This window comes from Sitophilus oryzae, unplaced genomic scaffold (assembly GCF_002938485.1).
Source record: "Sitophilus oryzae breed Bouriz unplaced genomic scaffold, Soryzae_2.0 scaffold_863_pilon_pilon, whole genome shotgun sequence".
In the NCBI taxonomy this organism is placed as follows: domain Eukaryota; kingdom Metazoa; phylum Arthropoda; class Insecta; order Coleoptera; family Curculionidae; genus Sitophilus; species Sitophilus oryzae.
The window spans coordinates 468,563-484,894 of NW_022147487.1; the positions used below are offsets into that span (position 1 = coordinate 468,563).

Sequence of the window (16,332 nt, forward strand, 5' to 3'; positions counted from 1 at the left end):
AAACTTATATAATCAATACGCTCAATTGATATGTCCCTATCTATTCCAACTGGCAACATCTCAAAATAGTTATCGAACTATAGATAAATATTACAATATCTCTAAAATGAATGCACTTCGAATAACTGGCAATGGTTAGTTATTGATTGTACGAGTTGTACATAATAATAGATCTGTCAATACATACTAAACACAAATGTTTATTCCAGTGTTGTCGTGTCAATCAATCTTGACCTAGAAACATTTATAGATTATATTTAATTTTAATTTAAAATATAATAACGTTTTTAAAGTTGTATTGTTTAGTATTAAAGAATATATAAACAAGGGTATTATAGATAAATATTTCCTTTATATCCATAAAAAGACTGATATACTCTGTTTTTTTTTTCTCAGGTAAGATTTCGACAGACGATGACAGAAGAAAAGCAGATGATGTCCCATACCAATCTATTTATTTTACTAGAAAAAGTTTCTAATAATTTTTAAGTTAACTATGGATGGGTTTAAATATAAATTCGTCATGTGTCGTCACTTGTTGTTTTTAACCAGTTTTATTGGTTTATTTCAAAAATGAACGTATTTGAATTTTATTGGTTTGACGGAACGATGAACGACAAACGGACGCCGATGCGTATGAACTCGCCTTTAGATTTTTGACGTTTGTCAAAGTCTTGCCAAATTATAGGTTATAATTTTGTGACAACTTTTGTCAAATATCCTGCGTTTTGGAAGATGATGCATTTTAATTCGTGTTATTACGTGTGTTTTGTGTCTTTTGAAGTCAAGTGGAGGAAAAATCGAGTGAAAATTAACTGTAGAACCCAGAACACAGTTTATGGTTAATACTCGCTGCCCAGGCAGAAAGTCTTATACAGATACACCAATAAAGTTACTATCAATAAAGTTCGTATACCATCTCGTCGTAGATAAGTGCATCTCGAATATGGTAGAAGGACCATACTCTAAACACATACTAAAAACTGGAGCAGCTGTAAAATATCGACATCGCACGATAGGTAAATAATGGATTTTAGTACTGCAGAAAAATAATGTCAAAAGGTACTGGTTTAAAAAATTAAGATTAAAGTTAATTAATCAACCTGTGAGGTATAAAATCTGGTAAGTGTTATTATTAATAAAATAGTTTGTTTTATTTATGTTTTTTTATTTATTCCTGCGGAATATTACAAATTTGTATTTGTACATAAGTTATATTGATAAATATAATCATAAATGCGGGAAGTTTCATAAAGCTTGAAAGTAAGAAATAGTTCTTTTTTATATTTTTTTGGTATGTGGTGTTTTGTTTTTGTTTGTTTTGTATTAACACATACCGTTTTTTATTAAATAAAATAACTCGATTACATTTTTTTAGTTTTATACAGTTTTTTTCACAATATTTTGAAGTTACTTGTCAGTCAAATTTTAAATACATATATTAATTTCCTGCTATGCGTTCCAGTTGTACCAACTTATTTCTTTGTAAAATAAAATAAACTACTTTGAAATTAAAATGACAGACACATCTATCACTGTCAAGGATCTTCTCGTTGGACAGACTATATATGATTTTTTTACTACGTACTGTTAAAAAGTAGGTACCAATAATTCATAATTTTACAATTTTGAAAAGGCTTTATGTCAATATTTGTTACTATAGTCTGTCTAACGAGGAAATCCATGATAGTGACAGTTGTGTTTGCCGTTTTAATTCAGAGATAAATGGTATTTTGGGTTCCTTGGATGGAGATGCAGTTTTTTTTTAAATTAGTTAAAAACTGCCTGGGCCAAAATTGCTCAAATTTGGCTTGCGTATTCGGCATATGCAGATCTTTAAAAAATCTATTTATATATACGGTTTGGCTTTAAAATAAACAGGAGACGCCGATGCGCCACCTGGTATAAGCCCAGTAGTTTTAGAAATCAGATTAGATGACACTTTAATATATCTGATATACAGGATGGTCCGAACTGTATTCTGGAAACTTCAGCAGCATATACAGGGTTGTTCACCACATACGACACGGAGTATTGTAGCTAAACGATGATATTTTTACAAATTGTAAGTTTTGGGTTCGATGAAGGAGTATTAGAGGTCCAATTTAAAAATAATTTTACAAGATACAGAGTGTCCCAAATAAGTAAAAATATCAAAGTTGTATTTTTTAAACGGAACACCTTGTATATTATTTCATTTTGAAGTTTCTACGATTAAAATAAAGGTAAATTTAATTGTTGGTTTATTATACTTGAACCTTTACTGTTTTTGAAATATTCTTTCTTAATTTTGTGGAAATTGCAGTAAAAATTTTAAGGCTTCCATTTCCTCCAAGGGTATCAAAATTTCTTTTAATACTAAACATTTACTGAAGTTTGTTTAATTTATCAGTTCGTTTTGTTGCAATAATAAAATAATACTACCTTATACAGAGTGCCTAAAATTCTATTTTAAATAATTATTAGCTTCAAAACGGCAATAACTTGTTTAATTTAAACGGAACACCTTGTATATTTTACGAGAATCAGATGCACAATTTAATTGTCTATCAAATTATATTATACCATTTTTTACCTATCTCTTTAAGTTTCCGTAGAAAATGCATTTTCTTATAATTTAGAACTTATTTATCAATATACCTATGGAATATTGACATTTTAGATTATTTTTAAAGATGTACCAAATTTTTAAAGAGTACAGATACTAATATTGTCGATATAATTTATCTGTTATTTACTGTTTAAATATTTGTTAAAGGGGACCAATTAATATGATTCCAGTATTCAAACTACATTAACTGACTGTTTGCGTTGATTAATAATAATTGCTCCAGATACTAAAAAACTGAATTTTGTATTCATTTGTAATGATATTTTATTTTCATTCCAAACCAAACCAAACCAAATACTTATTTATAACAACAGAGACTTTAATTTTGATAACTTATTATTATATTGATTTCTGACCTAAATCCATACATTTATTTAGAATAATTTATTAACGAACACAATTAAGTATGTAATTAATTAGTATATGGCGGGAAATAATAGTGTGTTATATTTAATTAACGGTATACTTTATAGATTTAAATAGTTTTCTTTTTAGACATTAGTCGTTAGTAATATTATCGTTTTGCTAAAAAACGATAATATTACTAGCCTGTACATTGCGTACATTTGTTGCTTCAAAAACAATCTAAAATGTCAATATTCCATGGGTATATTGATAAATAGGGTCTAAATTATAAGAAAATGCATTTTCTACGAAAACTTGAAGGGATAGGTAAAAAATGGTATAATACAATTTGATTTGACAATTAAATTGCGCATCTGATTCTCCTAAAATATACAGGGCGACCCATTTAAATTGAAGAAGTTATTGGCGTTTAAAGCTAGAAATTATTTAAAATAAATTTTTAGACACTCTGTATGTGGTAGTATTATTTTTATTATTGCAACACAATAACTGATCACTTAAACTTCAGTAAATATTTAGTATTATAAACTTTGATAATTTTGGAGAAATGAAGCCTTAAAATTCCTTTTTACTGCAATTTCCAAAATTGAAAAATATTTGAAAAACGGTAAGGTTTAAGTATAATAAACCTTAATCAAATTTACCTTTATTTTAATCGTAGAAACTAAAAATGTAATAATATACAGGGTGTTCCATTTAAAAAAATACAACTTTGATATTTTTTACTTATTTGGGACACTCTGTATCTTGTCAAATTATTTTTAAATTGTACCTCTAATAGTCCTTCATCGAACCCAAAACTTACAATTTGTAAAAATCTCATCGTTTAGCTACAATACTCCGTGTCGTATGTGGTGAACAACCCTGTATATTCTGCAGATAAAAATAAGTAAAAAAGTTCCTATAAATATATGTCCCAAAATGCTTAGTTGACATCGAAATCAAATTTCTCATGTCAAAAAACTCCCAGACACCAATTTTCATTTAAATATTGACGTTACTTCAGAAATTATTAGGAAAAAATCGAAATAAAAATTAAATGTCTACACCCTGTATCTCCGAAACTAAGCATTTTAGGACATACATTTTTATACGATTTATTTTATTAATTTTTATATGAAGAATATGCTGGCCAAAGTTTCCGGAATACAGTTTGGACCACCCTGTATACACTGAAACGTTGTATAGATCAAAGAGATAGAAGTTCAAGGCTCATTTAGTATTAAACTCATATTTTGCATATTTCTTATTTGCTTAGCTCTGTACAAGATCAATAGAGCAGTCGTTTGGCCTTCTTTTCGGCGATCTACTCAAAGACCTTCAGGTCGAAACGACAGGAGCGGCCGTCATCATGAGCACGCTGGACGCCCTCATCAACTTTTCGGGCTTATTTGTAGGCCCCCTCATCAGGGCCTTCTCCTACAGGAAAGTGTCGCTCGCCGGCTCCATCTTGGTGGCCTCGGGACTCATACTCACCAGCTGGGCCAACAGCATGCCTCACATCCTGGCAACTTACAGTATTATTAACGGTAAGGCATTAGATTTTCAGTTTTGCAGCAACTTATGGTTCTTTTAAATATCATTCGCTGGCTCTAGCCACCCTATCTCGGCTAATTTTGATTTGAAGAAAAAAAGTATCGAAAAAAATATAATCTAAGATTTGATGCTCCAAAACTTTTTTTTCTAGTCCTTATCGATTTCCGAAATTTGGAAAAATAACTTTTTATGTCCAGATTACATTTTCAAGTCTTGTTATTTTTACAAAGGAGTATAACTTAAATAAATAAATAAATAAATAAATAAATGCCTTTATTGTCAAAAAATTTTTCAATTTGTGGACAAAGGTAAACTAACAAACAAAGTAAAAAAAACAAGGTACACAAACAAACAAACAAAAGATAATACAAAACATTATACAAATAATATTGTCAGTCTTATTGTTAAAATCAACATATATAAATGTTTACAATGTCAAAGAACAAAAAAAATTAAAATAATATTCAAAAATATTTAGCCAGTTTATAGCAAAATATCAATGACCTCTAAATAAATTAATTTCGATGTCATTAGTAAATATAGCTTAGAAATTGAACCTTCAATATAGTGACGAACAAATGCAAGGTCAAGACCAATCCTCTTTTGGTTTTGCTCTTGCAGCCTGATGAGTAGTCTTGGCAATGATCTTGCAGGTTCAGTCTTGGTCCCAATTTTGCTGCACGACTTCTGCAAGTCTAGATTTTTTGACTAGAGGCACCTTCTACATAGAAAACCTTTAATTAAATAGTATTTTAAGTATTTTAATGCAAATGAACTTTAAAGAAATAATTCTTCGACCCTTTTTAGGTTTGGGGGTTGGTTTGACAGTGACGAACAAATGCAAGATCAAGACCAATACTCTTTTGGTTTTGCTCTTGAAGTCTAATGAGTAGTCTTGGCCATGATCTTGCAGGTTCAATCTTGGTCCCGATGACTGCAAGACTCCTGCAAGTCTAGATTTTTTGACTAGAGGCACCTTCTACATAGAAAACCTTTAATTAAATAGTATTTTAAGTATTTTAATGCAAATGAACTTTAAAGAAATAATTTTTCGACCCTTTTTAGGTTTGGGGGTTGGTTTGACAGTGACGAACAAATGCAAGATCAAGACCAATACTCTTTTGGTTTTGCTCTCTGAAGTCGTTCGAATAGTCTTGGCCATTATGATCTGCAGGTTCAATCTTGGTCCTGATGACTAAAAGACTCCTGCAAGTCTAGATTTTTTGACTAGAGGCACCTTCTACATAGAAAACCTTTAATTAAATAGTATTTTAAGTATTTTAATGCAAATGAACTTTAAAGAAATAATTCTTCGACCCTTTTTAGGTTTGGGGGTTGGTTTGACAGCTTCAGCAACATTCGTGGCCCTTAACAACTACTTCGTGAAGAGACGAGGCCAGGCCATAGGGTTCTCCTTGGCCGGGACAGCATTCGGGATGATGCTGATGCCACAAGCTGTCAGATTGCTCCTAGACATCTACGGATTTAGAGGTAAGAGTTCTCCAAAAATACCAGATTTTTGAGTCTAATGCCGGGTCCAGACCAAGGCGACCAAAAGTAGACACGATTTTGTGACAAAAACAAGACAAACTTGTCACAAAATATGGAGACTTCTGACAAGACAAACTTGAGACAAATTGTCCACACCGCAATGACAAAAGTACAACAAAGTCAAATTTTTAGTTGTGCAAATGAGTTTTATTAACCATGTGTGATTTCACTGGTCTCCTACTGTTGGCAGCACACGCCATCCACACTGCGCCGACAACTTGTTCAAAATATACGAACAGAACATAGACACTTTGATCTTTACCAATTCTCGAGACGGACGTTGAAAAGTCTCCTTCCGGAATTTTGAGACAAAACAAAAATGAGATAAAAATGTCGCATCACAAATGTATTGGATTTGTCACAACTTTGTCGTAAAACATGAATGTTTCTGTCACTGTTTTTTTTTTGTCTGCTGGGTCTGAACCCAGAACAGAATGTTTTATGTCATAAACTTTCAGTAAGGTACCTGAACCAATTAAGGCCATATTAAGGTTTAAAGGGGCATTCCCAAGCAGCATTTGGACGTCGGGACAACGTTGTGTCACGCGACCAAACGTCGGGGCGCAACGTCGGCACAACCTCGTGCCAACCCTAGTCTGCAACCCGTGCCAACTCTAGTTTGGAGAATAATTTTTGGGTCGAAACGACGTTGGATACCGACGTTGGCTAGAAGCCTAATTTAGTACAAACTGCAACGTTGTTTAAAATTCTAATTCACAGAAATACAAAACTAATATGGCGTCTAAGTCGCGTTTTATCCTAAATTGGGATAATTATAGTAAAAATATTATATTTATAATTTAGTTAGAGACATATGTCAGATGGCAGTGAAGGAAAACAAAACAAAAGTATTTAAGTGTGGAGGATGTTTGAAGATCATAATTATTGAAACACTTTAACCGACTCTGTAACTCGTTACCCAAGGTAAAAAGTTAAACGCAAACAACTTTATTGATAAATGTATTGTTTCTACTTTAAAAAATACTAATGGGCCTTGAAATTAAAGAAGTTTTAAAAATTTTCTTGAATTTTTTTTTTAGTAAAATGAGAATAATTTATTCGCATTCGAAAAAATTGTTTCCGCGTATTTTTTAGGGTCAAATATTTCAAGTTAATGTATTCAAAAAGCAGGAATTGCTATTTTAAGAACGAAACATTTTCTTATTTAACAACATGGCGGCTTTAACTTTGTTGTTTTGGAGATTAAGATGGAGTAGTTCGAGTAGTCGCATACTGGACTAATAAAGTCGCAGTTCGGCCTTAACAGGTAGTATACTAGTCGCAAGATTGCCTAATTTAGTCATTCTAGAGTCTAGCTTGTGCCGCCCTCTATAATCTAAATAAACGAGGAAGTGTCGGTAATATATGTCGATGTATATTTAAATTTAGTTTTATATGTACCTTTCTTATGTCCCATTTTAATTAAGTTTTTTTTTTATAAAAACAAAAACAGCACTGAACTGTCTGACTGAACAGAACAATGAATTGAAAATTTAAGATTTAAGGTTATGGTTCAATACAGTTGCAAAAAGGTAGTGACTCTACGTCCTACCAACGTAAGAATAAGGAAATCTAAACAACGTTGGAATTAGTAAAACAGACGACGTTTGCATAACGTTGGAATAGGTCCTGAAACTGACGTCGGAAAACTCTATATTATCCAACGTTGTAACTACGTTGTCCAAATCACCTAAAGATCACTTAAGCAAAAAAGGTTACAAGACAACGTTTATTCGACGTCGCAGAAGCTTCTACTTTGCTGTAGTACTAGTCCAACGTCGGCACAACGTTATAAAAACGTTTAAATTTATTTTAATACCCAAGGTAGGGAGCTAACTACTTTTTGTAACTAATCCAACGTTGTGTTTAGTAAACATGTGGTCGCAAGTCGTGAAAATGCTACTTGGGCTGGTCTACTACTGTTGGCAGCACACGCCATTCACACTGCGCCGACAACTTATCGCAAAATATACGAACAAAACATGGACACTTTGATCTTTACCGACTCGAGACGGGACGTTGAAAAGTCTCCGAATTTTGAGACAAAACAAAAATGAGATAAGAATGTCGCATCACAAATGTATTGGATTTGTCACAACTTTGTCGTAAAACATGAATGTTTCTGTCACTGTTTTTTTTTGTCTGCTGGGTCTGAACCCAGAACAGAATTTTTTATGTCATAAACTGTCAGTAAGGTACCTGAACCAATTAAGGCCATATTAAGGTTTAAAGGGGCATTGCAAGAAAAATATTAATCCTACCCTTGTAGAAACTATTGGGGAATAATTAGCGCTTCATATATGTTGATCCTACATCAAAAAAATATATTTTTTGTTTGTTTTGTGGATTTTTTTTGTTTTTTAAAAAACACTGCAATTGGCCTTATTGGGTAACGCAGGCACCTTTAAAGGCCACGTGCAGAAATTGGTAAATAGGAGCTATTACAATAAAAAAAACAATTTTTTCTTAATAACATTTTTATTTAACCAAGAAACTTACTAAATTTCGCAATCGTTTCACAAACAAACTTGGTTTTATTATCCCTGCATGACCCGACACATTCCTCATGGACCTATCGGCAACACAACACACAAAGTCTCATGTATAACACCCTATCTTCCTTACAAATAAAGTAGTACCAACTCTCCGTTGATGGCTTTTTACTTTTTGAAGCTTTATTTTTATGCTTAACTTTGGAAGTTGAAGGAGTTAAATTTTCTCTGCTACTCGTAGAACGCTCGGTGATTTCTGGGTCCTGGCAAAAAATAATTTTATCCATTTTCTGCCAGCCATTTCCTTTTCTCGATTAAAACAGCGTCTAATATTTCTAGTGTTTGCAAATGTATACACCGACTTTCGAATGATTTTGTTTGTCAAAGGTACTCCGATATTACCTAACCTTATAATACGTTGACATAACTCATTTTCTTGTTCTGCGGTTAGTATTGAGGATCTTCCCAATTTCGTAACCAAACTTCCAGTTGTGAACCATGTCGAAGGGTTCGTCTCGAAATATCATAGCGCTTAGCAGCTGTCAGGACAGGCATTCCCTGATTTATACTCTCAAGAGCTCTCCTCAACTGCTGCTCGGACCATTTTGCTCTTTGTGTGGGTGGCATGTTCTGAGAATAAAGAATAAAATAGGTAAGAACCTAATAAGGCCACATAGTTTCTAACAAGGCCACTAAGATGGCTTTATTAGGAACACATAACCTTAAAACAACAAACCCTCATAACTTCTTTAAAGTTGAAAACAACAAAAAACCGAAATTAGTACCATTAAGCTAACTTACCTTGGTAACTCCTTATGTAAAAAGAAAATTTATAAAAAAACAATTTCAATAAAAAATCGGAAACAACATATACAAGAAACCCGTTAACGAAAACGGCTACAAACCACGATGTACTGTAACTCCATCTGTTGGCGATTTTTTGAAACCATCCATAGACTAAAGTCATAGAGCGCATGGGTATACATTATTGTTAGTCACAGTTTTTACGTCAAGTTTGTTTTGTGTCGCTAGGGGGCGTATGGCCTTATAGGAGCACTGGCCTTAATTGGGTAAAGTACCTTATATATTTATATTTCATTAGAGACCGAGAGCTGGCTACATAAAAAACCTTATCATCGTTACATGGCTAATTTTTTTGTGTGAAGTATGCTTTTGTTTAGCCATTGTGAAATAGTCATCTCTGCCAGCGCGATCCCGGGGCTTAAAGCGGGAGCGGCCAATCGAAAGGGTGAAATTTTGACACTAAAAATATTATAAGGTACACGAGTTATAATTGCCAAATAGCTTTTATTTATTATTAGGAAACGTGTAAAATTGTTGACGGACATTTTTCTCGTGGCTGAAATGCCGGCAGACAACGCGAAAGAGGCATAGAATTTTGACAAAAGAAAATCATCGCATACATGCATGTCGGTTGGTGGAATATTGTTAATTAATTTAAAAAGCCGTATGCAAAAGGGCAGTCAAAAAAACCGTTATTGAAACAATAAAAAAAATATATTTATAATATAATCGTATATTATATGATTTATCTATACTTAAATGGATGAGGCGGCCAGCGTTCCCTGAATAGCGCTAGAGTAATATCGCGCTTTAGACATGGCACAAAGAATACAAGGTATGATATTGCGCAGGTTGGTCGCTACGTCACAGGTGATAACAGGCGCTATTGGTCAGCACGCTCCGCGCGCCAGTTCAAATCGTCAAGATATTGTTATAAACCTGTTTTTTTTTGTTTATATACCGTCATTGAATTATCGCTAAGCAAGTTACTGTGGAGCAGTGCATATGAGTCGGGCTAGGAAGCGAGAGACCGGAGTTCGAATCTCGGCCGGAACATCATCACTTTATTTATTTTTTAAATACTGTTGTATTCTATAGTTTATTTTGTAGTATGAAAAAAAAAGAACTATTTATTCTGTTATTTTTTAATCTCCGTTATTAATATAAATTGATTGTTAGTACAATACCTCATTTAATATAAAATAATATTCTACTTTTTGAAATGTATCGGGCCCTAATTGTACCTAAAAGTAATATATTTTTAGTGATATACCATATTGTAAACTATTTAATATTTTAGTCACTTAAAAAGTTAATTTGCATTGAATAATTGCCTACCATTAAAGGAAATTTGAGCTATATAATCCTTGATGGGCATATTCTGGGTATGCAAATACTTCCTTTAAATTTTGGGTGTCGTTCAACCGATTTATTCTCAAAACCAGAAACTTCTACATATAAAAAGAAGCAGAGGTCACTAATTATAATAAACTTCACCCTTGGTATTACTTCCACTAATTATAATAAACTTCACCCTTAGAATTACTTCTATCACAATTACAATACGTTCATCTGCATTGGCATTTTCTACTTTTCGATGGGAAACAATAAACTTCCCAATATTTTTTAAATGATGTAACAATTCCTCTTGTGGTTACTTTTCCATAGATATCCTCAACTCTGTCCTCATGTGAATTCAGAGGCAATGAAAATGAAAATTATTTACCATAAACATCGCAAACTAAAAACCTAATAAACAATTTTATACCGAATATAGAAATAAATTCAGTATTCTTACCTATTATCGTCCAAATCCATGTTAATAGATAATTATTATTTTTAAACATATTTTTGGAACTGCTGGTTTTAGTAATTATTAAATTAAACGAACTAAAAAGTCTTAAAAATAAACAATTCTTAACCATAACCCCAAAAATGCAGATCTCCTGTCAACTTTCTTTATTTTTTATTTATTCATTATTTTCATAGTGACGTCACAGGTGGTATGCGCGAACTGAACGAAATTGGAGCCGCTATCGATCATACCTTGTATTCTTTGTACCATGCGCTTTTGATAACTGTCTGCAGCTGATTGAGCCACGATCTTTTTGTCTGCCCCAGGGAATAGGTACATTAAAGAAATGCTAACTTCATGTTAAAAAATGGAAACAGACGCCACCTGGTGTCGCCTGGCAGTACTAGCTAAATTGAGGGGAATTGGAAGGGCGGGGCTTAAAAGAGGGGAAATTTTAAAAAAAATATTTTTATAAGTCTCACTGACTTACTGTTTAAAGTTAATAAACATATTTTTTATTACTTTAATATAATTTAAAGTATTAAAAAATATGTCTATTAACTTTACACAGCAAAGCAATGATATTATTAAAGACTTATTATTTTCAGAGAAAATTTATAGTAAATAAATTACACATTTAGTAAACAATATCATTTATTTTTTAGAGCTGGGATTTATATTATAATAATATTGAAATATATGTATTTTTTTAACAATGAAAAAGAATATCCGGGAACCTGAAAAAGAAAGATGGTCAATTAATGACTTAAATTAGTTAAAAATACATTTTGCAAATAACTAGTGAATTGGAAAGATAAACATCTATTAAAAATACATTTTAGTAGTATGTTATCAGTGATAATACATAAGTATATAATAGGTAAATAATAAGGCACTATGATACAACTACCTAGTAGTTGTATCATAATAACTCACTAATATCACAAAAAATATGTGCAAATTTAAATTCCTTTAATGATCTAATCAAACACTATCTAGCCTCAATGCATGCCATTCCAAAGGCAAAAAAAACTATTATACCAAATAAATATAAGGTTAATAAAACATAAACCAAGCCAACGTGCATAAACAACCAAAAAATGCATCAAAAAATACTTTTATCAGATCATACCCTTGGATATATTATGTATTTTATATATCGCACATCCTGTTCAAAAGTTTACTAACTAAAATAGAGAATATAGAGAACATTGTCAACAGAAGTAAAAGAAAATTTAAGTTAAGGCAATATGCTCCTTTTTGCATATTAATAGCCAAATAATATAATGTTGATTTAATAAAATTTTACTGGCATCCTTCTGAGGTATAAATCAGATTAAAAGGATATTGTTTTTGTAATAATTGTTTCTTTTTGTTAACATTTTTTGAAGACAATACAGTTTTGAACGGGCTGTGCGATATAAACAAGGATCTTACTATTATTTGAGGTTAGAAAGTATTTAAATAACATAAAACATAATCAAAATCATTTTTCATCATAAATTATAGAGGTACTTACGTGTTTTGATATTATTTTCAGGAAATAATACGTTTAGTTAAACAGGTACGCTGCCAGGCAAGTTCTATCGGCGGGTCTTTGCAAAAGTTGAAATCTAAAAATACAAACTACGTTTACATCTTAGTTGTATTTACGAATAAAGTATTTGTGTGTAATTTCTGACTTACCAGTTAATTGAATAATCGCATTAAATACATCCAAATGGTAATTTAATATTGTAAAAAGCAAAATTGTTTTAAATCACTTGCCAGGACAGCCGGCCAGCTTCTTTGTTGACAAAATGGCCGCGGTATCATGATTTAAGCAATGTGAGTGACAAAGAAAGCCAATGCCTGGCAAATGTTGCTTTCTTTGTCGTTTATCCTGGCACGTTTAATTTGACTGTTGCCTGTTTTCCCATACAAGTGACACCCCCCTGTGGTCTGCCCTTTGCATACGGCTTTTAAAATAAATAAATATGACATTTCACCAATCGGCATGCAAATATGCCATAATTTTTTTCATTCTTCAAATTTCATTTTTTAATAATTTTTAAAATTTCATGCCTCTTTCGCGTTGTCTGTCGGCATTTTAGCGATTAGAAAAATGTCTGCCAACAATTTTCCACGTTTCTAAATAATAAATAAAAGCTATTTTCGCAATTATAACTCATGTATCTTATAATATTTTTAGTGTCAAAATTTCACCTTTTCGATTGGTCGCCCCCGCTTTAAGCCCCGAGATCGCGCTGGCAGACATGACTATTTCACAGAGAAATAGAAGGGATAGAGAATGAGCTTCAACATGCGCAGAAGGTCTAATCAAGTTGGGCGCCATATTCCAGGTCTCCGTGTCATTTTGTATATAGGTGGTAATCTATAAGTAATCAAATATCAATTTGCTGTTTTCAACCATACGGGGGCAATTTAAATTTAGTGAAATTCTATCATTTATTATGATTAGTTAACATTAATATGATTTATTTAATTATCAGTTTCAAAACTGCGTACAATATTGGTATATAATACACTAAATATACGAATATTCTAACAAAAGACGCTACGGACAGATGACCTTTTCGTCGTTAAACACTCGAAATGATATTAAATAAGTATTTACAATATTTCATGTTTACTTGTACTGAATTACGCGTTTCAATTTAAAATTTTTGCAAATTTGGTAAAAATTGTTCTAAACAACTTTTTGTTCAAGTTGTATATTCATAAAAAACATTTGGTTCATAATTATTTTTGATGATTATCTACCTTGTATTTTTAATATAAACCTAGAAAAAATATGTTTTTGTTTTATTTTTTTTATTCGTCCCTTCAAATTATGTTTCAAAAACTGTTACATAACATGTCCTCTAACAAATATTTTCATAATACATAAACATCATTGATTTTATTAAGGGTATTATTATTAGTATTTATCCTGGTTTTTGTCGACAATAAAAACTCAATCTTGTAATAGAACATCAATTTTATATTTCGTAAAATTATTTTGATACAAATTCAATTTGTCAAAATTCAAGTCATTAATATATTGATAAACAACCCAAATTATTCCTAAATATTTTATTATAAAAAAAAACTGTTACCGGTAAGTTTGTAAAACACATTATGGTTTGTCGTAATACTAGAAAAAATCATTTATTTTTTGCACAAAAGAAGCTTGTCGATCCTTATTTGTCCATAACAAAATTCTGTATGTACAACATACATATACCTAATTTATTATTAAGAAAATTAGATTATATGATCTCAGAATTTTAAGAAAATTTTTTTTAAGATAAAATAGTTTCTTCTCAACTGTAATATTGTCAACTTTGGCCTGTATTTTATCTATTTAAAAACATGGGATTGACAATTCCCTTACTAAAATACATACTGGAAGGTACCGATTAAGTTTCATTGCATCAAATACCTTTGCTATAAATCCTGGCTCACAATTTAAGGCCATTGCAAAATGCTTTTGAACTTCATCATAGATTTTACAAGAATAAAAGTGTAATATTGAAACAAAGTAACATTGTAAGCTTCATGACTAATAGTCTCGTTTTTAACACTCTTCAAATATCATCTCGTTAACAATTATGAATATTATATGATTTTTCTCAGTGATTTGTGGCACAGATACAAATTAATACCGTATGATCGAAAAAAAACGGCGTCCAGTGGCTGGGAAATGACAATCGATGACATATCCCATATAAATTTACATATAAAATGACAGCGATCTTCATTTCATAGCCATCGCTGACGCCGTTTTTTCTCGATCATACGGTATATGCCCCATAACAGTTTTTAAATAAGAAATTTCTGCCTACAGATTTAATTTTCTTATTGGCATAATACCCTTTCTTCCTATATAAATCTTGCCATTTTTTCAGTCCAATGTTCCTTGTTTTTACAGTTCTAGGAATACTAAAAATGTTGACTATAGAACTTGATACTATGTTTGAAAAAGCCTTCATACCTGTAACTGTGCATAAATCTAATTAACTGAATTCTCCTCCTCTTGACACTCTGAACACTGCTGCTGCTAATGTTAGAAATATTTAGCACAAAACTACAACTACCTACAACAAACTTTTCAATAAAAATGTTAAATTTTCGCTGTTCGATTAAAATACCCTATCTTATGTTTCCTTTTCCTCCAAATAATCTTCTTGTCAAGTAAGGACCAACCTTATTTGACATATTTCTGGTACACTTGAACTTGTGCTTTCATGGACACTATAAGAGTGCACTGTTTTACAGAAGCACGAACATTGATTCCAAGTATCTTCTTCCTCCACACGTAATAAAAACATCTTCTTTAAATGGCCACATCATACCTTGGTTTTTGACCATTCCTTACTACAATCACGATTTTTTACAAATCGCTTTTTTAGGAAAACTAAAATAAACAGTTTTGAATCATCTGTAAACACGATTATGTTGTATAAACTTACACATGAAAACTAATCATTATTCCCGGCGTATTAGCTTTCTTAGAATGACTATGAATATACAACAAGCCTTTTTGAATTAGTGTTTAGAATAATTGAGATAATAATAAATTTTAACTAGATAACAACACAAACGAAAAACAAAACAAAGAGATGTCAATTAAAGAGGGGAAGTGACAGCGAGACCTGGAAGATGTCTGCCATCTTGCCGTCGACAAAAATTTGGATGCGCACTCGTCGAAGCTCATTCTCCCACTTCCATATCTCTGCTATTTCATAATGGCTACACAAAAGGATGCTTCACACAAAAAATTAGCCATGTAACGATGATAAGGTTTTTTATGTAGCCAGCTCTTAGGCTATTATATCCTTCCTTAATCTTTTTATATTATTCTATTTATTTCTTTATATATTCTATTTATTTTTGCTTACTCAATAATAGTACTTTGTGATGTGTAGGTGCCATATTAGTACTAGGAGGCTTCGCGTTGAACTCGCTGGTTGGTTCCATGCTGCTACAACCGGCAAAATGGCATTACATCCTTGAGGAGAAAAATATAGAGGAAGGAGAATACAAACAGGTATATTAATAAAAAAAAATAATATTTAATGAAATAATCAAAAATTGTGTTCTTTTTTGTCTCGCTGCAGAGAATATTATTCTTCTTTGCGTCCAGTGAGGTAAACAACTATTTTTAATGTATTAAATGCTTGAAATTAATGTCT

The 16,332-nt window shown here is 31.7% G+C and overlaps 1 protein-coding gene across 7 annotated transcripts in view; it reads left to right on the forward strand.

Moving 5' to 3' along the window:
* LOC115890384 overlaps window positions 1-16,332 on the forward strand; it is a 78,943-nt gene that overhangs the window by 40,740 nt on the left and 21,871 nt on the right. For all 7 annotated transcript variants that reach the window (XM_030910596.1, XM_030910594.1, XM_030910593.1 and 4 more), the window contains 3 exons: window positions 4,236-4,506; window positions 5,840-6,004; window positions 16,066-16,187. In XM_030910596.1, coding sequence (XP_030766456.1) covers window positions 4,236-4,506; window positions 5,840-6,004; window positions 16,066-16,187 — 558 coding nt within the window. The remainder of the gene's footprint in view (window positions 1-4,235; window positions 4,507-5,839; window positions 6,005-16,065; window positions 16,188-16,332) is intronic.